At 40.4% G+C, this 25,363-nt stretch overlaps 2 protein-coding genes and 1 long non-coding RNA gene across 3 annotated transcripts in view; 1 reads left to right on the top strand and 2 right to left on the bottom strand.

Moving 5' to 3' along the window:
• The window catches only part of LOC309695373 (programmed cell death 1 ligand 1-like), a 241,112-nt gene that overhangs the window by 77,472 nt on the left and 138,277 nt on the right, over positions 1-25,363 (bottom strand). The gene's annotated exons all lie outside the window — the stretch shown is intronic.
• Positions 2,142-3,265, bottom strand: LOC309696631. The gene is made up of 4 exons (XR_014273566.1): positions 3,064-3,265; positions 2,903-2,988; positions 2,447-2,831; positions 2,142-2,327 (listed from the first exon to the last, which is right to left on the bottom strand). It is a non-coding gene; the product is annotated as an uncharacterized lncRNA (long non-coding RNA).
• LOC309698696 (uncharacterized protein) lies at positions 11,082-25,012 on the top strand (the record flags this gene model as incomplete). Its single annotated transcript, XM_082521326.1, has 7 exons — positions 11,082-11,394; positions 11,474-11,719; positions 11,806-12,009; positions 12,168-12,257; positions 20,336-20,434; positions 21,387-21,473; positions 24,751-25,012. Coding segments are annotated over 7 exons (1,083 nt in total), but the record flags the coding sequence as incomplete, so codon positions are not given.

Raw genomic sequence — 25,363 nt, 5'->3', positions numbered from 1 at the left:
CTGCTCCCAGTTACTGTTTTAGCTGCATGGTGTTTGACGACATGTTGTGAGGTTTAACCTGAGATGCTGGCGTTTCAGGCATAATAACGTTAATTTACAAATCGACACGGGATTGTAATGAATCAATATCACTTTATTCAATTTAGCATGGATTGTAATCAGAAAGGCGATAATCAAAACCCACCCCTGATCAAGAACTTGCAAAGTAAAAACATGATCTATGTCAGGTAGCCCTTTTGTTATTTACAGTTAAAAAGAGGATTAGTGTTACTGTGCGCTGGCTGAGTCTGTTTCTTTTCTTAGAAATAGTTTCTCCTGCCCTGGAGAAAATCCACTTGCATGGAACAGAAGAGGCTGTGGAGTGCAGGAACTACACTGCAAGCTGGTAGATATGCAGGTATTCCTGGGTCCTGCAGACTATCACCTAAAAACAATAAACAAAATGATTTTCTAAACTGTGTAGCAATGTAATGTACGTATAGTGTCAAATACATTTTTGTAGTCTTCATCAGCTTTAATTCACATGGAAGTGTTCCTAACATGATTTTGGACATTTCAAGTTTTTCACTTCGGCAGATAAAATGAATTAAGCAAAATCAACTCAAAATATTCCCACACGCCAGAACGTCCTCTCTTCCTCGCTGGCTCCATATCTGTCAGTGGAATGATCACCTCTTCGCTATCTGTCACCATCAACACACTCCACGAATCCCGTGGATGATTCGCTTCCTTATATCCGTTTGAATCAGGTACCGAAGCAGTTACGTGCGTAATGAAGCTTCGGACGTCACTGGTCACGTGACTTTTGCCAAACGAAGCAAGCCTCGACACAGTGCTTCTGAACCAGTGTGTTATTTTTTTCGACACACGCTCCGGAGCGTCAGCTTCAAGCGGGCCATCACTAGTTAGTACTGACACTGTAATATTTTCCCTATTTGTTGTTGCTGATAGTAAATTTCTACACTTACAAGCCAGGAACCGCTGTTCACTCTCCAATGGGTGTGGTCTGCAACAACACTTAGTTAGTCCCGGCACACATAACATGTATTAACTACTTACTTTATTTGTCCCCTACCTTGGGCGGCATAAATCCTTTGACACTGACTCGGAATAAACAAGTAAAACTTTATTAACCACCTTTAACCTGTCAAAATGTTTAAATTCTTGAAATTGTATCAAGGCAGCATACGGTGCTTTTAAGTTACATCACACAGTTTCAAAATAACGACAACATTTTAGTAAAGGTTGATTTAACCGGTTTAGTGTTGAGCTCTCTGATTGGCCTTCTTGTTTTTTTTTTTTGTTTCTTTTTGACCGACCAGTTTTTTTCCTACAGCCCTGCACAGAGTAGTCAGGTTTGTGGTGCAGCTGCTTGTATAGTTGTAGTCTGTGCTGAGCGTGTTTATTTGCATTCACGTTAGTCTGTTATGGATATAATGGATAACTGAGAGTATTGATAATGGGCGTAGATTTGGCATGGACGGCAGGGACATGTCCCCACCAATAATTTGATCTCCTCGAGTAAAGAAAAACAACCCCGATAGAAAGAAAGAAAAACGATCTGTCAGCGTCTCATTCACCCAGCGGCGCAGAAAAAGTTAAATTAAGTTCTCTACTGATGTCCTACATCACATGACAAATATGACCAATGTGATTGGCTGAGCCTTTCAGGGAGCTGTTTAGTTTTAACAGCGGCAATCCTGCGCTGCGAGGAGGAGAGGATGGCAGCAAAGAGGAACAACCCATGGCTTCATAGGTGCACTGGAACAATCCTTCCTAAAACGCATAAAACTGTCGTTTACAAAGACGTGAAACTCACCGAGTGGTCAGGAGTGTTCACTGATATGTTCACACAAAAATCGCTGCAAAAGATACTTTCCAACTGGTTTTTATTGTAGTTGTGACCAAGTGGTCGGCGGGGTTATGAACAAAATAAATAAACTTGACAACGCCACCTAGGGAAATTACACCCCCAGGAAATATATTTAAGAAAAATAAAGAAAAGGAATAAAAGACCGCACAGATTCAAGGATGCACACTGAGGCAGGTTGGCTTCCAATATTAAAACAGTTTTATTGATAGAAATGAATAAAATATTAAAAATAATATTTTATAAATAAAATATTAAAAGTCAAGATGTAGCATCATTATTGACAGTGTCCTACAGTAAAAATAAACAATCGTGGAACTTGGACTTACCAGCAGCCGTGGAACCAAAAGAAAATCACACCACAAGAATCACTGCAGACCACCCAGTGCTGTACAAAAGAAAGTGTGAAAACGACCCACCACCTGAGGTCCCAGGGCCACTGGCTCGTCCTCCTTCACTGAAATAAAACACAGAAAAGTATGTTAAAAGAATAAAAGGACACTGAGCGTCAGGCTCGCTACAAATCATAAAAAGACTAAAACACACTTTAATAAAAGAAATCACACACACACGTACACACACGGGAAAGGCTTATTCCCCACGGGTCAAAACTACCACTCGTGCTGGTAATAATTATTCTCAGGCGTAGGCCGGTCTGGCTCCCCACCGGCTGAGACCGGCCACCCAGGCGATTTAGAGTCCCAGCACGACGCTCGGGCAGGGAATCACTTCAGCCCGATCACAGAAGCGTGGGTACGAGCAACAGTCCAGGGTAAAATAGAACACCAGGCGAACCCAAAAAAAGGTAAGCCTACTTAACAAAAACAAGATAAGACAAAACTAGACAAGACAAGACAGCAGACTCCACCAAGGAGGAGTTCACAACAGCAGCCGAGAAGGCAGTCCACTCTTCCAATTTAGGTTGGATCATTTACCATGGAGATGAGTACAGCAGTGAACCCTGAAACAAATAAATGTAACCTTAAACTCTTATAGCTATGAATGCTAATAAAAGTAGTTCTAACGGCTTACCCCAGGACCGGAGGCACTATACTCTCATTGGTGGAGATACCACGAACACCTCTCTCCGCAATGGCAGAATTAAACAGACTGCTGCGCTACAACAGGCCGGAAAAGGATATTAACACCAATTCCAGTAGCCGGAGGGAATCTGAGGTTAAGCGAGAGCATACCTGTAGCTGTCATATAATCGGCTCTTGCTGATCAGTCCGTCGCAGTACGCCAGCATTTACTGCTGTATCGTACCAGAAGCTCGGGAGGAATTAATCCAACAAGACGTCGGCTTAGCTTTATACAGGCTAGCGCCACCCTGCAATCAATGTGCAGGTGGGTTCCCAATTGACCCAATCACCTGATACACAGAGCGAGTGCAGCGGAAAGAGAGCGAGGGTGGTAGAGCGAGCGAGGGAGAGAGAATGAGAGAAGAAAACGGAAGGCGAGTAGCCCATCTGGCTACATAGTTTTTGTCCAACTACATTGACTTGTATTAGATGTGCTGTGATGTATGGTATTAGTCCGCCAATATTCTATTCTATTATTCAAGCTCTCGGCGGAAGAATGTACAGGTGTAAGGCGTTTGAAAAAAATAGGTCCAGTTTTACAACAAATGGTAAAACACCTGTTGGAAAGCATTTTTGCAACGATTTGTGTGTGAACCTATCAGTGAACACCCCTGACCACTCGGTGAGTTTCACATCTTTGTATGAAGCCATTGTGGAGGTGGGGGTGTGCTACCACAGAAACCAAAAAAGCTTGGGCCAGCAGCATGTGTCCAAATTTCAATCAAAATCGTTCGATTTCATCATAAACAATCTGAAAACAAAGCTTTTCCATTAGATTATGTAATTAAAATAATTTAAAATTTTACCTTATTCAGTGAGTCCAACATTGGTTTTATTTTGGTCCCTGCAGTCCCGCCCTTCCTTCGAAATATCTCCAGGAGTTTGGTGGTGTACCTGTCCAATCTGGACAAAAACGTTCGCTCCAGATGAATTGTGGTTATTCGCTTAAACTCCTCTTTGATCTGAAATGAGAGATAAAACACAAAATCATATCAAAGATGACTCACGAGATCTCATATACACTTAGTTGCTGCATGAACAAGAACTGGATTTACCTGATTTTCACAGAACAGAGAAGGCCACCTCTCTAAGAGGTCTTGGATTGCGGGGAAATCCTTGACAACCTCTTTTCTTCTCATAGCGAAAGACTTCTCCATTTTCTCATTAATTGCCCTCTCATTGTTCTTCTTTATTTCCTTCAGCAAATCTAGTCTCTCCATCTCTGAGGTCTCCTCAGTCTCACCGAATGGCAGTGGTGGCAGATAGTTGACTTTAGCTTTTTTGGCCCTTTTAAAGCCTTTAAGTGAACCCTCTTCACTGGAGCATCGTCTCTTCAGTGTGTTCACCTCGAGCTCTGGAATGGCTAATTGGCGACCTCTTAACTTTGCCCTGTAGTTGCCCATTTTATACTTTATCCTCTGTTGCCAACCATATAGGCCATTAAAAGACCCTGGCTCTTTGAGGCATGGGTATTTTGCTACCAAGGCTTCAGCAACAGCTAAAATCTGGACACCAGTTGGATATGCTGTGAAGCCAAATATAGTCTCTGCAAGCTTCTCAAGAATGCTACTAGTTACGCTTGGGTTGTTCAAAAGTGTGCCATCATTTTCATAAGCTTGCTTTCCTGCTTCCAGTGCAAGGTCTATATCATAAGAGAAGTCTGGTATTTCAAACTTAAATGGCCATGGCTTAGACCTGTAGGATGGTCCACTCTCATCTGGGGAGGACAACAGGATTGTGTCGCATACAGATGAGGAGGAGCTTGCTTCTGTACATAGTGGAACTGGAGATTCAACTTCTGACATGTCCACAGTAGTGAGACTTAAGATTACTGGTTCAGTTTTTACTACTTTGAGGTTAGCTTTATCTTGTACTTCCTCAATTGAGGTCAAAGTGAAGAACTGACCATCGAAATCCATGTCCTGGTACATAACAGTGAATGGTCCTGTAATATCAAATGTCTCTCGAAGAACATCATTGAGGTCCTGAAGTGTGCTTGGGATGCCTGCAGGTAAAAGTAGTTTGTGGACATCATCCTCCCCAAAAATTATCCGCAGTTTCGCTGAGGGTGCCATATGAACAGGAAGAAGCTGCAACAACAGATGAGAAATACAGACATTTATTCACAAGCTTCTCTCCTCACATTTCAAAAGGATAGGCAAATGGGGTGCTTTAAAGTTGTCAGGCGTCTTCCTGCAAGGGTGTATGAAGCCAAAGGATAAAAATCTTTAAGCTCTCTTTGCTCAAGTAACTGCACACTCCCTGTGTTCTCCAGCTCATAACTGAGGATAGTGCTCAAGGAAATGGTGCTTGGGAATGAGCTTATGTTGGGGGAAAACATCAAGGAATCTGCTTCGGTGTTCTGAAATGATGCTGTCAAGATAGCAAATGCTTTCTTCAGTATGGGCTCGAGACATGACAAGGTCCACAATGTCTTTCAGTGTCATCAGCATCTGCCATACAGGCTCTTGTTGGGGTACTTTTAAACCTATAATCAGAGGCAAAAGACGTAATAAGCACCAATTTTCATGTGCGTTGCCCCCTACTGATTTTCGAGTCGAAAAGTTAGCAGGAATGAGATGAGGGCGATTTGTTTTATCACTCCACTTGTATGGGAAATTGGAAATGGCATCATTCAGTTCCATGAGAGAAAAATATTTTTTCTTGATCAAGTTATCAAATGCCAAAGCCAGTTCCACTGGAACAATGCCCTCCAGCAGGTCATGTAAAACATCTGGAGGGTAACCAGATGTAACATGAAAATGCTCAAGTTTTTCTGACAATGCACACTGTTTTTTTACACCATAACAATGAGGGTGATTTGGACTAGACACAGCTGTCTGTACATGCAGTGTATGTTGATCTTTGGTTCTTTGATGAAAAGACCCAGATCTCACTTCATTGGACTGAAACTTGGATCGCTCCCCAACACAAAACCGGCAGATGTATGACCCTGCAAAGCTTTCGACAAATCCTGCCACAGAGTGCGCCCCCAAATTATCTGCCACCACACTGACCACAGTCCCTTTAATGGCTTTCCCTAACGCTGGAACAAAAAGACCATCTTTCTCCAAGCTTTGGATATCTGTTAACAGTGGCTCTAAAACTCGCTGGAATCCAAACTGCTTGGTGTCTTCAGCCTTACACAGAATTGCAAGGTAGATTGATGTCAATGTGGAACGTAACTGCACCGGAATGTTTCCCAACACCCAATAGACAGCTGTGACTTTGTGCTTTTTTCGAGATGTCCCAAGAGGATTACATACCTCAAAGTCATCAACGTACAGGATGAGACTCACTCTGTTCTCCTCTACAGAGAAAAACTTGTTGTTTTGATAGTGAGATCCATCACGAAATGTCTGGTACTTAAAGTCATTTTCAGTTTTTTTTTCACCTTCAAATGTGTTTTCTTGAAACGACTTACTTAGGACCTGCACCAAGGAGGGCAATATTGGGACATACTGGAAGGTTTTGCCCCTTTTTTTTTATCAAGTATGTGTTCTTCTGGTTCAACAACTGAAAAATGCTTCTTCATAAATTCTCTTCTCTTGTAATAAGTTGTGAAAGGGCCACCTGTCCCCAAGGCAGTACTTATAGGGTGTGTCTCACAAATATTTTTCACTAAATCTGAGATAATGGCTGGATCCAGATCACAGTTATGGCTTTTCAAGGTGGACACCACCACATCTCTTAAAAGTGGACCAGATGCAGAGGTGGATATAAACTGAAGCTCATCTACTATTTCATCAATGCATTTGTTTGGGACATTGAACATGCTTTCTAACTTTAAAAATAGATGGCCAAATTTCTCTTTTATATCTTGAGACAACTCCTGTGGTTCCCCATCCCAAAGCTCTAAGCTCTCTTCCACACAGGTCTCATCCTGAGCAAACATGGGTTCATTAGGTTTGCTTTTTAATACTTCAGTTTTAAAATCCTCAAGGGTGTGTGACTGGTGTTTTCTGTGTCTATGTGTAGCAAAGGTGGAATAAATATTTGTACTGAAGTTGCAGTTTTTGAAGACACATGCAACTACTTCAAACTTCCTTAAGTGGTTGTTAAGATGCTCAAAATACTGCTTCTCTGAATTAAAAAAAACAGAGCAGCAAAGTAGACAAGTAAATGAAAGAGGTCCACTTTGTGTGACCATCTTCACATGGTGTCGAGACAAATGGGTCTTAAGGGCATTAAATGTTTTAAACGAGCAAGGGCAATCAGTGTGAAGACAAGGGAACGACTAGCTGCGACCACCATTTCCATGCTTTAGTCTGTAGTGTTTTAACAATCCCAACCTCTTCTCTGACTCAAAGCTACATATCTTGCACATCCATCTCATGTTGTGGCACCTTAAACAGACAAATTATGTGACAAGTTAAACCTAATCGTTACTAATTTGATCTTACCTTGTGGAGTTTCATGCCGCAGTTTTCACAAGCAATTGGTACATTTTCAAAACTCTTAGTACTAATATCACAACAGATCATCAAAAGTGCACCTTTTTCAAACATTTCAGCATATTTTCAATTGTGTTAGTACAATACACATAATGACAAAATATCATTTTCACTACACAAAACAAGTGTTTCATCTAAATAAATGTTTCATTCACAGTTACTGCCTTTCATAATGTTATCACTATAAAATTTTTGATTTGCATCTCTTATCATTCAGTTTAATACATTTTTCTGTCATTTAATTCAACCGATCTTAATGTTTAATCAATGAATCATTCATTATGTCCATGGATTTTCAACTTGACTGATTGTTGTGTGGTCATTTGTAAGTTCCTTTTGAGAGGAACAATGTCCAGGTGAAACAACTGCGTTCAGAATATATTCAGGTACAACACTAAACTGACATGCAATTACTGTAACAGAGGGTGATGGAGCTGGACGCTGCTGTGAATCATCACAAGTATATTTTTGTTGATGAGGCCGGTTTCAATCTGGCTAAAACTAGACACAGAGGACGTAACCTTATTGGGCTACCATCCACGTCCCTGGACAACGTGGGGGGAACATCTCAATGTGTGCAGCTATATCTGAAGATGGTGTGGTAGGCTGCAGACCAGTTCTAGGGTCATACAACACTGAACACCTGATAGTTTTTTTTTTTAAATGAACTGGGGCAGGCCTGTCAGGGAGAAGACATCGTCTATGTTGTTGTGTGGGACAATGTCATCTTCCACCATGCACAGCTGGTTCAGGAATGGTTTCAAACACACCATGTTCCCCTTTCCTCAACCCAATTGAGGAATTCTTCTCTACATGGAGGTGGAAGGTGTATGATCGCCATCCCCATGAGCATGTCTCCCTTCTTCAAGCCATGTGTGAAGCTTGTGGTGATATAACTGCTGAGCAATGTCAAGCCTGGATTCGTCATGCCAGGAGATTTTTCCCACGGTGCCTGAACAACGAAGACATCTACTGTGATGTTGATGAAAACGTATGGCCCAATGTTAATGACCGGCTTGATTAATTGTATAAAAGTGATAAATATAAAAATATATTTATATATATATATATTTTAGTCTGAACATAAGTGTAATATTTGCTGTGTAAAGTTTTACAGTTCAGTTACACTCATTCATCACCAAGGACAATTTGAAACCCTTACCTTGTATTATTTGCTCCTGTATGAAATGATTGGTAAAAGCACTACGCTGAAAAAAGATCTTACTGTTTTGTTTGGGTGAGTAAAGCAAATGTTCTCAGAATATATCACAATGATCATATGTTCTGCAACAATGGTTACGTGGAATGAAAATATGTGCAAATACAATGAACTCATGACATCAGATTTGGAAGGATGACTAGTGGTGTTACAAATGTGATCGAATGTGAGTTTTGTACTGAGAGATTTGAAAATGCACACTTTAGTTGTGAAAATAGTACAAAACCAATTAAAAAAAACTGTAACATCTATAACTGCTCAGAGATCCTGGGTCGCTCAGACCCAGGACCCTGACATGGGGTCTGTTTTCTCTGTATTATTGTAGATAATACTTTACATTAAAATTTAAAGCACCTTAAACTACACCCTTTTTGGCTGCTACCTCAAAGCGCACTGCTGTCGATCCTACGTGCTGCACAATAATATTCAATATTTAGTATTTACTGTTATATTCACATAGATTATCACGATGATGTTGTTTATTATATTGGTCTCTTTTTTTCTTTTTTTTCTCTTTTTTCTTTCTCAACAGGTGATCCAGGTGATTGTTATATGTATTTTCTGTCTGTTTGTTTCGTTGGTTTTTGCCATTTATCACCTCTTATATCTCATCTCTTTATATCCTCCTCCCCGCTGTTTTTCTTTGTTTCTCTTTGTTTCTCCCTTTTCTTTCCCCCAGTCATGTCTGTCCCATGTGTAGTAAGTGAAAATAAAATAAAATAAACAATAAAAACAAAGGTGAATCAAATAGACCAATACGACAAGGCCGGGATGGTCCATTTGGTAAAGTAAATCCATTGGGCATCTTTCTTTGCCTTTAGACAATAGTTCTGATGGCAAAAGAACCAAACGGGACAGGCGAAAAAAAAAAAAAAAGCACCTTGAGGCGACTTATGTTGTGATTTGGGGCTATATAAATAAAATTGAATTGAATCGCCTTATTAAAATGTGACATTACAAAAAGTGTCCATTGGGTGTCGCTGTGTTGATAGATGTCAGATTGTTTTGAAACCTCGACTAACTAATAGAACAAGACTGCTTGGTCTGGGAGAGAGAGAGGGACATAATCTATTAAGTAAATGACAGACAAGTATTGTTCATTCTCAGCTCCTGACCTGAGAGAGAGAAAGATTAAAAATGAAGAAGGAAGGGGCAGCAGAATGAAAGAGAGGGGGGATGCAAACAGAGGGGATGGGGCATAACATATATACAGAGGAAGAGGACGGGTTTAGCTGATATCGCAGAAAAAATCAGATTATCTAAAAAGAAAATGAAGAACACATCTATGCAATGCCTGCTCTGTAAGTGAAAAATAATCTTTAAATATCTTTGTACACTACTGTCTGCTCTGGTTTGTAACTGATCATAGGATTTAATATGATGACATAGAGGATAGCAATACAGTCCTGAATATAGGATCAAAAAATACCAGGGGAAGGTACTACAGAGGTCTGAAGAGTATTTTAATACTACACTATCCTTACCAGTAAGCTTGAAAGAAAGAAATTTAACTATTCAACTATTTGGAAAAATATCTCCTTAGACTCTGAGTTTGAAGTTTGGGCTTTAATCCCAAGGTTGATTCTGTTTAGCTGGAGGTAGCATTTTCAATGGGAGAAAACAGCTTTGTTATTCTTGGCTATTGTCACAAGAAGTTTTGTTTCAGAAACCAAAACGAAAAAACGATATTTAAAATAATTTTCATTTTTTAAATTTTTGATAAAGAATAAAATGGGCGAAAATAACTTGTTTTTTCATTCGGTGGTAACAAATAGCCGTCATACACTTAAAATTAGACGTGCTTTTTTGGATTTCTTCGTGATTCAAATAATGAAAGTATACTAGCGCAAAAACAAAAAAATAGACGCATTTTCAATGTCTGAAACGGGAAGTACTTCTTCTGCGCGTTTTTTTATGGCGCGCGCACACTGTCCCCCACACAAGAGATCGACGGCCTTAAAGTTACACTGGAATAAACAGAGGATGGACCATTAAAATCCTCTCACTTCCCCGTGTTCATATGACAGACGCTCTGATATAATTTCCGATGACAGGCCTTGTTTTGCCATCTCCATGATCACGTCTGAGTATTTTTCCAACGTCATGATGTCCACACTACAGTGTTTGCCATAAGTTTGCGCATCACTTGTACAGGTTGTTGACCTACTAAAACTTCCGGTTCAGACAAAATAAATAAAGGGCCCTTTCTCGTTCTTTTTTCTTGGGTTTTTCGTTTCTGATGTGCGAAAGGACAAAATGAAAAAAACAATTGTTTTACGTTTTTCATTTTAGCTTTTTAAGTTGAGAATTAAATAAGTGTCTCATTTTCTTTTTTTAAATTATACTTTCTGAAACAAAACTTCAAATACCGAAAAGTACACGGACCGGGTCGATATTTTGATAATTATATATATACTTTCTTTTTCTGACTGTAAAAGAACTCACTGTAAGTGTAATTTCTTGTAGTTCTGATCTCACTTCTCTGCTGCACAACAAACCAAGCTCGTCTGACTGTGAGTCCCAGCAGCTCTCAGTTCTTCAAAGGAGACTTTGTGTCTCTGAGCTGTGAGGAGGACGACAGCTCTGCTGGATGGACTCTGAGGAGAAACACAAGCAAACAACAGAGGACTCAGTGTGGAACAGATGGATTTGGAAAACCAGCTGGTTCTTCCTGTAATGTTGGTCACATCTACACATGGGAGACTGGAGTTTACTGGTGTGAGTCCAGAGAGGGTCCCATCAGTAACATGGTTAACCTGACAGTCACTGGTAAGCTGAGTGTGTGGAGTTAGTGTTGATGAAGCTGTGTGTAAATGGATGAAATGCTGTAGTTTGTCTCTGTGTTGAGGTGGATCAGTGATCCTGCAGAGTCCTGTCCTCCCTGTGATGGAGGGAGATGACGTCACTCTGCTCTGTAAAACAAAGACCACTCCCTCCAACCTCACAGCTGCTTTCTATAAAGATGGCTCCCTCATCAGGAAGCAGCCTACAGGTCACATGACCATCCAGCATGTTTCCAGGTCTGATGAAGGCCTCTACAAGTGTGACATCAGCGGTCATGGAGAGTCTCCATCCAGCTGGATCACTGTCACAGGTGACACACTCACCTGTCTGTGTTTCTGCAGCTTTCAACATTCACAATGTGACGACAACTTAATGACTGTGTTTGCTTTGTTTTAGACAAACACACCACCACACCTCCACCTACATCCACACCTCCACGTACATCCACCTCTCCTCCTGGTTTTACCTCCATCACTCTTCCTCCATCACTCTCTCCTCCTCTTCTCTCTGTGTTGTCATGTGTTGGATCAGTCTGTTTTGTGGCTCTACTGGTGTTACTCGTTCTGCTGGTGAGACGATGTGTTAGCAGAAAATCTGAAGGTGAGATTTACTCTTCATTTTTCAGAAGAATTCATTTAGAAAGCTACATAGATTTTTTTTTAAATGTGTTATGTCTAACCAAGTTAAAAAGTTCAGCCTTGAATTAAGTGTCTATTAATACGATAAATTATTTTTCTGTTTATGTTGATTTGCATCAGCAGATGGAGGGAAAGTTGGAGTAGATGACATCACATACAGTGACCTCAAAATTTTACAGCATCAACAGGAGCCAATTAAATGGAGCAGAGGTAGTGTTTCATGTTCTTTGTTTGGACAAAATGCGCATGCAAGATCTACATATTAGTTCACCTGCACAAAGTTTTAATTAATACAGACTCCTTTACCTTTCCTCAGCAGGGCCTGTTTCAGTGTTTTATGTCATAGTAGTAGTAAGTAACAGTTCAGCTGTTATATGATTTTCATCTTTTGTGCACCAGGGAAAATCTCAGCAGTTTTAATTATTGCAGACCACAAACTTTAAAAGACACATCTTTCTCATGCACAAGCAGGGCTGGACTGGGACAAAAAAATTGGCCCGGGCATTTTGACTAGAGACCGGCCCACCAGGTGTTATAGGAAAAGCCATAAGGCCTTTGAATGAAAACAAAAGCTGTTGTGACAGTGATGTACACTGTCCTGTTGGTATATGTATGCTTTCTATACATTTTACGTCAGATAAAAACTTTGGTTGTAAGATTCAGATAATTATTTGTTAAAAGTAAGACATTTTAAATGAGAATAAGAAAGAAAAGTATTTCTTTGTGCCCCCCTTTCCCTGTTAATGCCCTACCTGCCCCCTGGCAACACTTTGCTAGATCTGCCCCTGCACAGTTACCAGCTGTCAGCTACATAGAAAAGGATCAAGGGCTGTATCCCATTTCAGGGTCTGCAGGCTTAAAGTACGCAGCCTCAACGATCCTCATGGGCCGCGTACTCAAAGACTGCTAAGGCCGGAAGAGCGAGGCTTGTGAAATGGGACGGTCTAGCCTCCTGTCGCGCTGCCCAGGTTGCCTAGCATCCATGATACTAACAGCTGGAAACGTTTCATACAGCTGTGTTTGACAGACATGAAGGAGAAAATCTTTTGTTCATTTGTTTGTTTCTACATGAGCTTTGATCATTCTCTGTAGGATTAAGCTCAGCTATTGAACGGTGTATATTTTAAAGTAAAGGCTTTAAAACCAAGTTAGTACAAACATCACTAATGTCACATAACTTTGCCGACATGTGGCCAACAGTAATGTTTAATGTTCTTCGTTATTAAACATTTGCACATAAATAAGTGACATGATATTCAGTACTTAATTAAAGTTTACTCTTCGGGCGCCCCTCATCCGCCGTTTTTTTTCGGCAAAATTATCCACACCCACCGCCGCGCTATGCATTCTGGGATATGTTGGGCCACGAAGTCTACACTGCCACGTCCTTAAAATTCAGGGAAATGAAGGACGCATTTGAGGGCCGCATTTCGAGCAGCCTTCGAATTGGGACAGCCTTCGTCGTGTCGCTGTGACGTAATCGGGCTTAAAATGCGGCCTTTGAGGCTGCAGACCCTGAATTGGGATACAGCCCTGGTGTTATTGACCCTGTGCACGAGAAAATGCTAACTTCCTGGTTTGAGACCGGATGTGGGGTTGTACATTTCCGGTAGCTTTACTTTGCGGTCAATCGCTACTGCGAAGATACACTCCAAAATCATGTCCAAAACTCGAAAATGGAACGATCGCGTTAAGTTACAAAGAGCAGAAGGTGGGAACACTCACCACTGTTGTGTCATAAAAAAAATTCTAATGATCAATTTTGAGTTTAAAGAGTTTAGATCGATCAGTTGTTTACATCACTCAACACAAGCAGAACTGCATTACTGCAGCAGAAGACACATCGTCCACATTCAGAAGCACATCTCTGTATAGTGACTGCTCTTATGATTTAAACAGGCAAATGTTCAGCATTCAAACTACAGGTGAACAATAGTCAAACCAGATGTTTCCCCCATTATGTCGAGATCAGCTAGTCAAGTACACACCTACACAGCATGTTAACAAACCGTGAAAAAAGCCACACAAAAAATGAATGATTGCTGGTAACGGTTTCTATAAATCAGTATTTACGAAGGGTATGTTGTGACTTACCTTAAAAATTACAGCGGTCCCTCGCAATAACGCGGTTCACCTTTCACCTCGCTGTTTCGCAGATTTCTTAGTGCAAGTTTGCATGCTTATTTTTTTTACGTCACATTGTGTCCTGCATCCTGATCGCTGCAGACGATCTCCTCCGTGACGTCTCTCGTGTACAGTACAGAATTGCTGCATCAATCACTAGCAGTGTGACTCTGAAGTGCAGTGCTGTCTGTTGACGAAACGTTTTGCACCATCAAAAAATAAAATTGGCTACTTGATTTCACCTATCGCTGGTTATTTTTAGAACATAACACCCGCGATAAACGAGGGACAGCTGAGAAATATAACATTTGAATCCCTTTTCTCTTTTGCCCTGAGGTGCAGGGAAAAAATATCAACAAGTCGGTGAACATCATTTACAGATATATTGGGTAAATAAGATAAGATAAGATAACTCTTTATTGTCATTGCACAGTCATACATAGTACAGTAGTACAATGAAATTGGAAAAACTGTCCTACATCGGCACTACATATAACACAACACGACACGATATGACACATCACAACGCAACAAACAACACAACACAGTATATTAACTTAGTATAAAAAAGAATAAGTGTATGTGTATTGCACACTGTTATTATTGCACATTAATTATTATTGCACCTTGTTATAAATATAAATATTATTGTTATTGTTTTAAACATTGTTACCTCCCCCCTAAAAAAAGTCCAGGGAGGTATCCAGTCAGGTCAGCTATTTGCATTGATCAGGGCTGTTGCCCTGTTATAAAAGCTGTCCTTGAGTCTATTTGTTCGGGACCTCAGCAGCCTGAACCTCCTGCCAGACGGCAGCAGCTTAAACACCCGGTGTATTGGGTGTGTGCAGTCTCATAGGATGCTGCGTGCCCTCTTGAGACAGCGAGTGCTGTACAGGTCCTTCAGGGAGGGAAGAGGATGTCCAATGATTTTTTGGGCCATGTTGATGACCCTCTGGAGTGCCTTTCTGTGTGCTGTGGTGCAGCTGGAGAACCACACACCGATGCAATATGTCAGCACACTTTCAATGGAGCAGCGGTAGAAGACGGTCAGCAGCTCCTTCTTCAGGTCCATTTTTCTGAGGATTCTCAGAAAGTGGAGACGCTGTTGGGCCTTCTTTAAGACCGCAGAGGTGTTAGAGCTCCATTGGAGGTCTGTGTCTATGTGCACACCCAGAAACTTGAAACTGGAGACCCTTTCCACGCACTCCCCGTTGATGCTGACAGGCTGCAGCTCGGACTTCCTCCTTCTGAAGTCAACTACCAGTTCTTTTGTTTTGGTGGTATTGAGGTCCAGGTTGTTATCTGCACACCAATCTGACAGCCTCTGAACTTCAGCTCTGTATGCAGTCTCATCTCCCCCTGAGATGAGCCCCACCACGGTGGTATCATCTGCCAACTTGATGACTGTGTTGTCTGGGTGGGAACTAACACAGTCATGTGTGTACAGAGTGTACAATAGGGGACTCAGTACACAGCCTTGTGGAGAGCCAGTGTTGAGGCTGAGGGCTGAGGAAAGATGAGGCCCCACTCTAACTCTCTGTACACGGTCTGAGAGGAAGTCTCTGATCCAGCGGCAGGTGGTGGAAGGAAGTCCAATTTCCAGCAGTTTAACTATTAGTCTGTCCGGGAGTATCGTATTGAAAGCAGAGCTAAAGTCAACAAAGAGCAGCCTGGTGTAACGGCCCTGCACTTCCAGGTGAGAGATGGTGGTGTGGAGCGTTGTAGCAATGGCATCTTCAGTTGATCTGTTAGCTCTGTATGCAAACTGGAGCGGGTCGAGTGTGGGTGGCAGGCAGGACATGATGTGACGTCGGACCAGTTTCTCGAAGCACTTCATTATAATAGGTGTTAGAGCAACTGGTCGGTAGTCGTTGAGGCTGCTAATGTTAGTACGCTTTGGCAGTGGGACAATTGTGGCTGACTTTAGGCACGGCGGGATGCAGGACTGGGACAGTGAAGTGTTGAAGATCTTAGTGAAGACCCCAGCCAGCTGGTCTGCACACTCTTTTAGGACCTTTGCGGTTACCCCATCTGGTCCGGTGGCCTTCCTGGGGTTCACTGCCCTCAGCCTCACCTCATATTCCTGCACTATGAGGCTTGGGCTGCTGCTGCTGTCCGATGTTTTTGCTGCTGCTGCCTCTGGTCCCTTCACCTCAAAGCATGCGAAGAAGTGGTTCAGCTCCTCCGCAAGCTCCGTGTTACCCTCAGTCAACGTGGTATTGCCAGGTTTGTAGTTGGTTAAGTGCTGAACTCCCTGCCATACCTGTCGTGAGTTTTTGGTGCTGAAGTGGTCTTTGATCCTTCTCTTGTACGCTGCCTTGGCCTCTCTGATGCCTCTTTTCAACTCAGATCTGGCTGCACTGTACTGTATACCATCACCAGATCTAAAAGCGGCGTCACGTTGCTTCAGCAGGACCTGGACCTCTTTAGTCATCCAGGGTTTCTGGTTGGAATACACCCGGAGACGTTTGTCCACAGTGACACTGTTGACACAGAAGTTAATATATGAGAGCACTGATGTTGTGTGCTCTTCAAGGTCCTGATGTTCGAACACGCTCCAGTCCGTGTTTTCAAAACAGTCCTGCAGCTGATGTGATGCACCTTCTGGCCAGGTTTGCACAGTTTTTGTGACTGGGGGGGCTCTTCTCCTAACGGGAGTGTATGCAGGGATCAACAGCATGGACATGTGGTCTGACAAACCTAGATGTGGTAGAGGGGTTGCTCTTTAGCCTTTTTGGATGTTGCTGTAGGCTTTATCCAATGTGTTTTTCCCCCTCGTTGCACATTTAATATGCTGTTCAAATCTGGGGAATATTGACCTTAAATCAGCATGGTTGAAGTCCCCAGCTATAAGGTGCACTGCGTTTGGATGGGAGTTCTGCTGGTTGCTTATTGTCTTGTGCAGCTCCTCCATGGCCAAGTTAGCATTAGCATCGGGTGGTACATACACGGCCGTTACCATGACAACAGTAAACTCACGAGGTATGTAGACGGGTCTGCACTTCACAGTCAAATATTCCAAATCCGGGGAACAGTGGCTGTCTACAGTCTTTGTGTTTTTGCACCAGCTGTCATTGGTGTAGATGCATAAACCCCCTCCTTTGATCTTACCGGAGTGGCCGTTCCTGTCGTGACGGTGGACCGTGCAGCCTGCTTGCTCAATAGCCGAGTCCGGAATTGATGGCTGCAGCCAAGTCTCTGTGAGTAATATTATGCTGCTGTCCCATACACACTTATTGACTGCAATTTGTAATCTCAGTTTGTCGATTTTGGTGGTTATGGACCTGACATTGGAGAGGAAAATACTCGGAAGCGGTGGCTTAAATGGCTGTTTCTTTAGCCGAGCTAGTGGGCCCGCCCTGCAGCCACGCTTTTGCCTCCTTTGTTTACATTTCCTCTTTGTCTTGCCGCTGGGAAGAACCAACCACGGAGACCCTGGAGCTCTTATTATGTCCTCCGGAATGCCGTGAATGTAGTGGTAGTCCGATGTAATGCTCCTTGCACAGCGTAATCCCAAACTCAGAAGGTCCTGACGACTGTAGGTGGACTCTACTCGATGTATAATGATAAAAAACACACACATCCACACAGATACACGTAGAAAAAGTAAAAAACAAAACACCGAACGTGAGGAGCAGTGAGCTGCTGCGTCTGTGCGCGCCGCCATCTTGATGAGATGTTAGTCAAGTGCCCAAGACATCTATAGAAATGTAAATCGCCACTTGATTCATTCATTTGCTTAACTTGTTTTGGACCGTAAACCAGGCGCGAATAGGGCACCGGAAACAAAGCTCCCCACAGGAGTTTCCGCACCGGAAGTAGCATATGCTAACGTGCACATAGTCAATTTGTCTCTCAGAAACAGTTCATAACTTCCCTTCAACTCATTCATGTCACCTAAAAGGTAAACCTGTTTCTCCATCACCTGTTCAGCTCTGATGATTCAGTAAGAACATCTCCTGGTTTCATCTTCATGTTTCCCTCTCACCACATATCTAAACAGACATCATGACCAGCAGCTTTACAGCTGTGGCTCCAGCAAACATCAGCTGATACTAGAAATTAATATTAAATACATTCTAACAACAGCTGATCAAGCTTAAACGTGCTGCTGTTGTTTAGTGCGACACCTGCTGGTTTCCTCTTTCTGGTGCAAAGTGGGCGATAAACAAACAAGAGAGAAAAGCCAATTTTACCAAAAATGAGTCAAAGTTGGTAAGAGATAACAACAATGTAGTTGTTCCATATCTAATGATGAAAAGCCAAATGAGTGTTGTATTTCATGAGCTGGACTGTGTGTTCTTCAGCCCGTGGTTAGTCCGTTAACAGAAAAAGCTCTGTGGTCACACAGTTTCCTGTTTCTCATGAATACACTTCAGCTGCTCAAGTTTTACTGCAGGGCTGTCACATTTGAAGATGAAAAAAAAATGAGCAAAAGAAATTCACAAATAAACAAAACATTTCAAACTTTTTGAAGTTTATTAAAACTTGTGTTTGACTTTTAGATTTTAGATTAGTTTCATGAGGTCCGTTGCATGACCTCCTCATAGTTGATACATATATATCCTGTGGTGAACATTTCAGCATGTTTTTGTCAAAGCTCACAACTCTGCTGTCACTTCTCACATATCACAAGAGGTCAAAAAACTGAAGTGTGTTTTAAAGATTTCAATATTTGTTTACAGCATTGAAGAAGAAGAATAGTTTTACCAAATTTGAAGCTGTCCATCAGAGGAGTGCACAAAAGGAAAAAAGACAATAAAAAATCCTGGGCTTTAATGAAAGGAAATACAATAAAAACACTCAATAGTTAAATTCTGCATAAACAAAAAAAAGTTTCAAGTAAGTGCTTTTCAGTACTACAAAATATGTCATTTTTAGATTTATGATGTTAATAATTTAGTGTGACAGATGTGATCTGATGAACAGCAAGTAATGTAGACAACAAAGTAATAAGCAGTTGTGCAATCTCTACATTTCCTCTACATTCAGCCCAGGTTTCCCTTCAATAGAAACATAGCAGTGTGAAGGGATAGCATATATTTTGTACAATATGTTCCCAAAGCCTTCATTGCTCACAGTGTTTATTGGACACATATCTTTAGTCAAATAGAATATGATCACATTGGTGATTTTAGTGCTTCTTTCTACAGCAGAGTTGATGGTGGAAGATTCACATCTTCATTGATGTTCATGTATTTCATGCAATCATTATACTACAGTTTGCAATGTGTTTTCCTGTATTTGAATAAGTTACTTGTGTTGCTTTGCAGCACACACACAACTTTGGATAAGATTTGCCCTAAATCCAAAATTATTCTAAACAACCAATTTGCTTGAATACTTATTTAATTGTGGGTAGCTAAAATCATGGTCGAGATTAAAATCGGATCAATTTTACAGCCCTAGAAGCTACTTCAATGCCTCCTCCCCTCATTTTCTTTTTTTTTTGTTTTTTGTGAATCTTTGGATGTCTGTTTATTGTCGAGTCAGGGACCACTTGCATGATATATTACACAGCCAGATTTAGAAGACATGAAATATCCAGCAAGGAAATTGACTAAACTATGTGATCCCGCACGTTTCCCACCAGCAGAAACACAACAGGTGATTTTGGAACAATCACCTGACACATCTTTTATCTGTTATATGTTATATGTTTGAGTGCATGTTTCACTTTTGATTTTGAACTGTTGTTTTATTATAGGAGAAATCGTTTCTTTTTTTTAAACATGTGTTGTGGAAGTTTTAAATAAACTGCAAACACTTGGTGAGCATCTTTTCGAAGTGGATAACATGCTGCAGCACGGAGAGAGCGCTCTGGTCAACCGCCAAATGTGAAAGAGCATAAGACTCACATGTGATGCTACATGCATATAACTAAGTGAGACAAAGTGATATTACTATTACTAAAGTGATCAATGCATAAGAAAAATAAATTTTCCATCACATATCAAAAAGATATTACACTTTTTTTACCCCAATACTAGATCTTGTTTGTTTGTACAGCATTACTGTGATATATTTTTCCTATTTGAACGCTGTATAAAAATTAGCATAAATAATCTAAATGACTTTTTTCATCATAGTTAATGTAACAGCAGGAGTATCTATGTGAATGTACTATCTGCAGTAATGTCCTCTGTGTGTGGTGTACTGTACAGAGAGTGATCCAGCTGCAGTATACTCAGCAGTGAAGACAGACGACATCAGTTATGGACAAATCGTCATCAAAGACAAGCAAAAACAATCAAAGACAAGAGGTACTACTTCTCTTGTTTCAGAACAAGAATAACAGTCCAGACCAGGTTAAGAGCCTAGAGTAAAATGACATTGATGGCTAATGGCTGAATACCGGTCTGCAAAGGAAGACCTAGTGGAGTTGTTCCTGTTTTTTTTTCTTTTTTTTTTTTTGGGGGGGGGGGTTACTTGTTTTTTTTTAAATGTGCATTTACACTTCTATGTCCACATAAATACATGGATTAGGAGGCCTTGCTCTCCCTGAGCAATATAGCAGCTACGCTGAGACGTTCTAATGAACAGAAAGATCCTACATGTCTTTATCTATATCCGCCTTCATTTAAGTGCCTTTTTGTAACTCTCAGCCTGAAAGGCAGTGCTTCTTCCCAACCAGATTCACAGCAGAGTGTAGGTTACCTTACCAAAAAAGGATGGTCTGTTAGTGAGCTCCATGCAGTAATCAATGGATGGTCAATGTTTATACAAACAAGAAAATAGACTCTTTAACTGCTCTTTATCAATTAAATAGGCAATATTAGATATTTGGACTAAATAATTTTTGAAATAAATGGATGAGAAAACTCACAACACTAATAGTTTTGGATATTTTAAATTCTGCATGTAAACCCCCAGCAGCTACTTCCTCTACTTGTTGTTTCCACTGTCATCATGCTGCTTGCTGATAGTGTGTAGGTAGTTTGACACATGTAGGTTTGTGTGGTGCTTTGTGGTAAAATGCTTCTGTCATCATCTAGCATTAATCACGAATGACCAAAAATAATGTGTGGGTGTTTGTCTGAAACAGGAAAGATGCCTACAAAGTTGGTGAAACCTGCTGACAGTTTCTAAGAATTATTTACATGATGCTGACTGGGAAATGATAACTCTTCTTTTAACAGACATCCTGAATACCTACATTACTTTCTAAGCTTTACCACCTGCAGTGATGTCCTGTGTATATGTTTCATTGTGCAGAGTGTGATCCAGCTACAGTCTATTCATCAATGAGAACTGAAGACATCGATTATGGACAAATAGTCATCAGACCAAACAGGCGCAGAGGTACAGCTGCTCTTTATTCAGTAAAAACAAAACAAGGCTACTTCCTGACATTGTGAACTGTTCTCCTTTTTTCAAAAACACATGAATCAGTAAAGCATGATGAAGCACAACCCTCATGTTCACAGAGACACTTTGAAAGTCTATAAGTAATACCAGTGCTTGCGGAAGAAAGCTTCACTTAAGTGTCAGTAACAAAAATGCCACCCTGTAGCACATTATGACACGTCAACTAGCCCAAATTCACTAATCATCCACCTGTCACTGCAATTTGTGTCTTTGTTTTTATCTAAAGCTAGAGCAGTAGTACTTTTAGTGTTTTAGTTGTTTAAAAATATTTGTATATAATGTATATAGAGTACTTCTAACTCACCTAAAATGAATAAACTGTCTTTGGACACATGGATGTTAAACTTTATTGTAATAGATGATCAAACAGTGGCACAAATTATTTTAGAAATGCTGAAAGAATTTGATCTGATTTTGACTCAGTATTTACCTTTGAAGCCTGAAGGAATATCCTCAAAAAGCACTGAGTACTTTATGATTTGATCAAACATTTTTAATGTAAACTTTAAAAAAAAACATTTAAAAAATATTTTATGAGCTGTGCACACTGTCTGGCTTGGCCATCATTCTTTATTAAATTAAAATGTTTCTGTCCAAGGGACCTTTGTCAGGTACAAAGAAACAATGTTCCTGGGCCAAAATATTGTAATTTTATAAACAATAATGGTAAGTGAGACAATGTGAAAAGATCATAATACCGGTATATATTTTTTTAAAGAAAATGTTTTTCTCTTCCTATGCACCTGTCATTGACTCTGGATTGCAGAGCATTCTAAATGAAATGTAAAGTCAAACTAAATCAAATTCTGAAATAAAAAGCTAAAAAAGTAGTGCTTGAAGAACCATAACATAGAAATTCCTTGTTTGTTCCTTGTACAATGTAAGAATGACCAATACTTTATTAATCAGAGTAGGTGTACAATAGTACATACTGCTTCATTAAAGTAATTAAATTGCTTGCTGTGAGCCACAGGTAAGACACTTTTCCAGAGGACCATGTTGAAGATCTTTACAAAAGTAAATGTCATCAGTATTATGGTGAACACATGACAACATAAAAAATGAAGCTTAGACCAGAATCATAGGATTTGCACTGATATATAATTATTTATGAGCTGACACTAATGTTCAGTGTGAGCCCAGGAAGTGGAACTTTGTGAAGAATCCAAAGTGAAGGTAAAAGTCTAAAACCTCAGGCTGTCAGGAGGGAGACCAGAGTTTACTGCCTGCTTGTTTTGCATTCTTTTGTCAGTTCAGTTTGGGCTGAACATAAAAATAGACATGTGAATGTGTTTCCTGTTGTATGAGTATGACTCAGTGATGTGTTTTTAACAATAGTGTGTGACCTTGGCTGTATCCCAATTCAGGGTCTTCGAATACCGCTAAGGCCGGAAATGAGAGGCTTGTGAAATTGGACGGTTGCGCTGCCCAGGTTGCCTAGCAACCTTGACAATAACAGCTGTAAACGTTTCATACAGCTTTGTTTGACAGAAATGAAGGAGAACATACTTTGTTCATTTGTTTGTTTGTTTCTACATGAGCTTTGATTTGATAAGTATCTGAGGCTGAGACCACGGGACTGTGAAATCATGATTATTGGGCTTCACTTCTGTACAGAACAGTCATGTAAAGATTAGTTAGTAAATAACAATTAGCTAATGTTGTTCATGAGACTAAAGTCATCTCACTTTGGTAATGTAAATATAATATGGCCAATTATGTGGCCATATTATATATTATGGCCAAATTAGAGTTATTATTTCAATCAGTATTAGTTATTACAGCAGTGAATGACTCTGTTTCAAATACTAAGCTTCAGTAAAGATTCAAGCTGCATTTATTTATATTATTTTTATTTCCTGTCACCTTAAATCTTCACTCAAAGACAGGTTCCTTTGACACTGTATATATAGCTATGTTATATATAAGAGACAAATATTGTTCTTTTAATATGTTGGCATTACTAAATTTGTCTCAGTGCTTACTTTAAATATCCATAAAATCATCACATTCTCTGTCAGATTAAGGTCAACTATTGAACGGCGTATATTTTAAAGTAAAGGCTTTAAAACCAAGTTAGTACGGAGCCCTGCAGGGGACATGGGAGAAAATTAAGACGGACTTTTGCGAGATCTCGCAAAAGTTTTAGCCGCATTCTTCGGAGGCCGCCAGCTCAAAGCTGACCGGGAGGTCGAGGCACGATGTGCCGGGAAAGCAGTGTTCCTCCCGGCTGTAGTAGGTCTCGACCTCCCGTTAGCTTCGAGCTAGTGAGTGTCAGATCTCCGAAAACGTCGGAGCACTTTTGCAAATATGTGATGTCTTGTAAACCGAGCAGGTATCTGACGTTTACACAACTACATTCACACCTCAAAATATCTTAAAAGTGTATTTTGTGACCCAGAAAGAGTAATATTACAACTAAGTAGCTGCCGCCATTGTTGGAATTCAACTTTTGCGAGATCTCGCAAAAGTCCGTCTTAATTTTTTTTTCTCCCATGTCCCCTGCGGGGCTCCGTAATTTAGTACAAACGTCACTAATGTCCCATAACTTTGCCGACATGTGGCCAACAGTAATGTTTTAATGTTCTTCATTATTAAACATTTGCACATAAATAAGTAACATAATATTCAGTACTTACTTAAAGTTTACTCTTCGGACGCCCCTCTTCCGCCTTTTTTTTCGGCAAAATTATCCACACCCACCGCCGTGCTATGCATTCTGGGATATGTTGGGCCACGAAGTCTACACCGCCATGTCCTTAAAAATCAGGGAAATAAAGGACGCATTTGAAGGCCACATTTCGAGCAGCTTTTGAATTGGGACAGCCTTCACCGTGACGCTGTGACGTAATCAGTCTTAAAATGCGGCCTTTAAGGCTGCAGACCCTGAATTGGGATACAGCCATTGTGTGATAGTGACTGCCACTTTGTTGAGACTCTCTTCCAAACTAAACACTTCCTGGTTTGTCTCTTTCATGTCAAAAGTTTATATGTGACAGTTTAGCTATAAAACCTTTAATTGGAAATTAATAGAGCAAGTTCCACTGTTGTAGAACAACTGATCTGTATTTTTGCTGTCAAAATGGATTAAATGTGGAAAAAGTGCTGATTTTTCCTTTTTTCTTGTTATTAATCTGCCCCCAAAATACCTTTATATTACTTTAACTGTGACAGGTGTCTTACTGGTTGAACTGTGTGCTTGTGTTTTCAGAGTTTCTACCAGAGCCAGACGTTATCTATTCTTCACTGAAGTAATCCACCAGTTAAACAACTGAATCCAGCTGCTGCTCCACAAAGGCCATTAGGTCTGAGGATATTCATCCTTAAACAGATCTGTATATGTTGTGTTTGATCTTTCCAGTTAATACACTCACACAACAACAGAGAAACAAAAGAGGACTAAAACATAAAAAGTATGTCAAAAATATATTTTTGTCACCCTGATAGTCACTGTGTCAGTATGCCCAAACCACCAATGTGTATTCATATAATAAATAATATATAAATAATAAATAACAATGACATATAGTACATAACTAATATATGAATATAATGGAATGTATTTAATGTCTTATGTAACTTTCCTGTTATTTATATTTTATTTCCAAGTGTGCTGTCATCTCCACAGCAGTGATCAATAAACTTTGGTCTGACTTGTTGTTCGTCTCGTGTGGTTCCGTGGGTTTCATGAAGATCTCTGATGGAAAGATGTTGTGGCGAACCCATGCAAGCTTCTCTTCAGAGCCCATAACAAAGAACAAAATAAAGAAAACCACAACAACAGAAAAAAGCAACATGAACACCATTCAGGCTGGAAACTTCAC

The sequence above is a fragment of the Aulonocara stuartgranti genome (genome assembly GCF_965226115.1).
Source record: "Aulonocara stuartgranti genome assembly, chromosome: 3".
Classification (NCBI taxonomy): Eukaryota; Metazoa; Chordata; class Actinopteri; order Cichliformes; family Cichlidae; genus Aulonocara; species Aulonocara stuartgranti.
The sequence above is the reverse complement of the archived record's forward strand: the minus strand, read 5'-3'. Positions and strand labels throughout refer to the sequence as shown.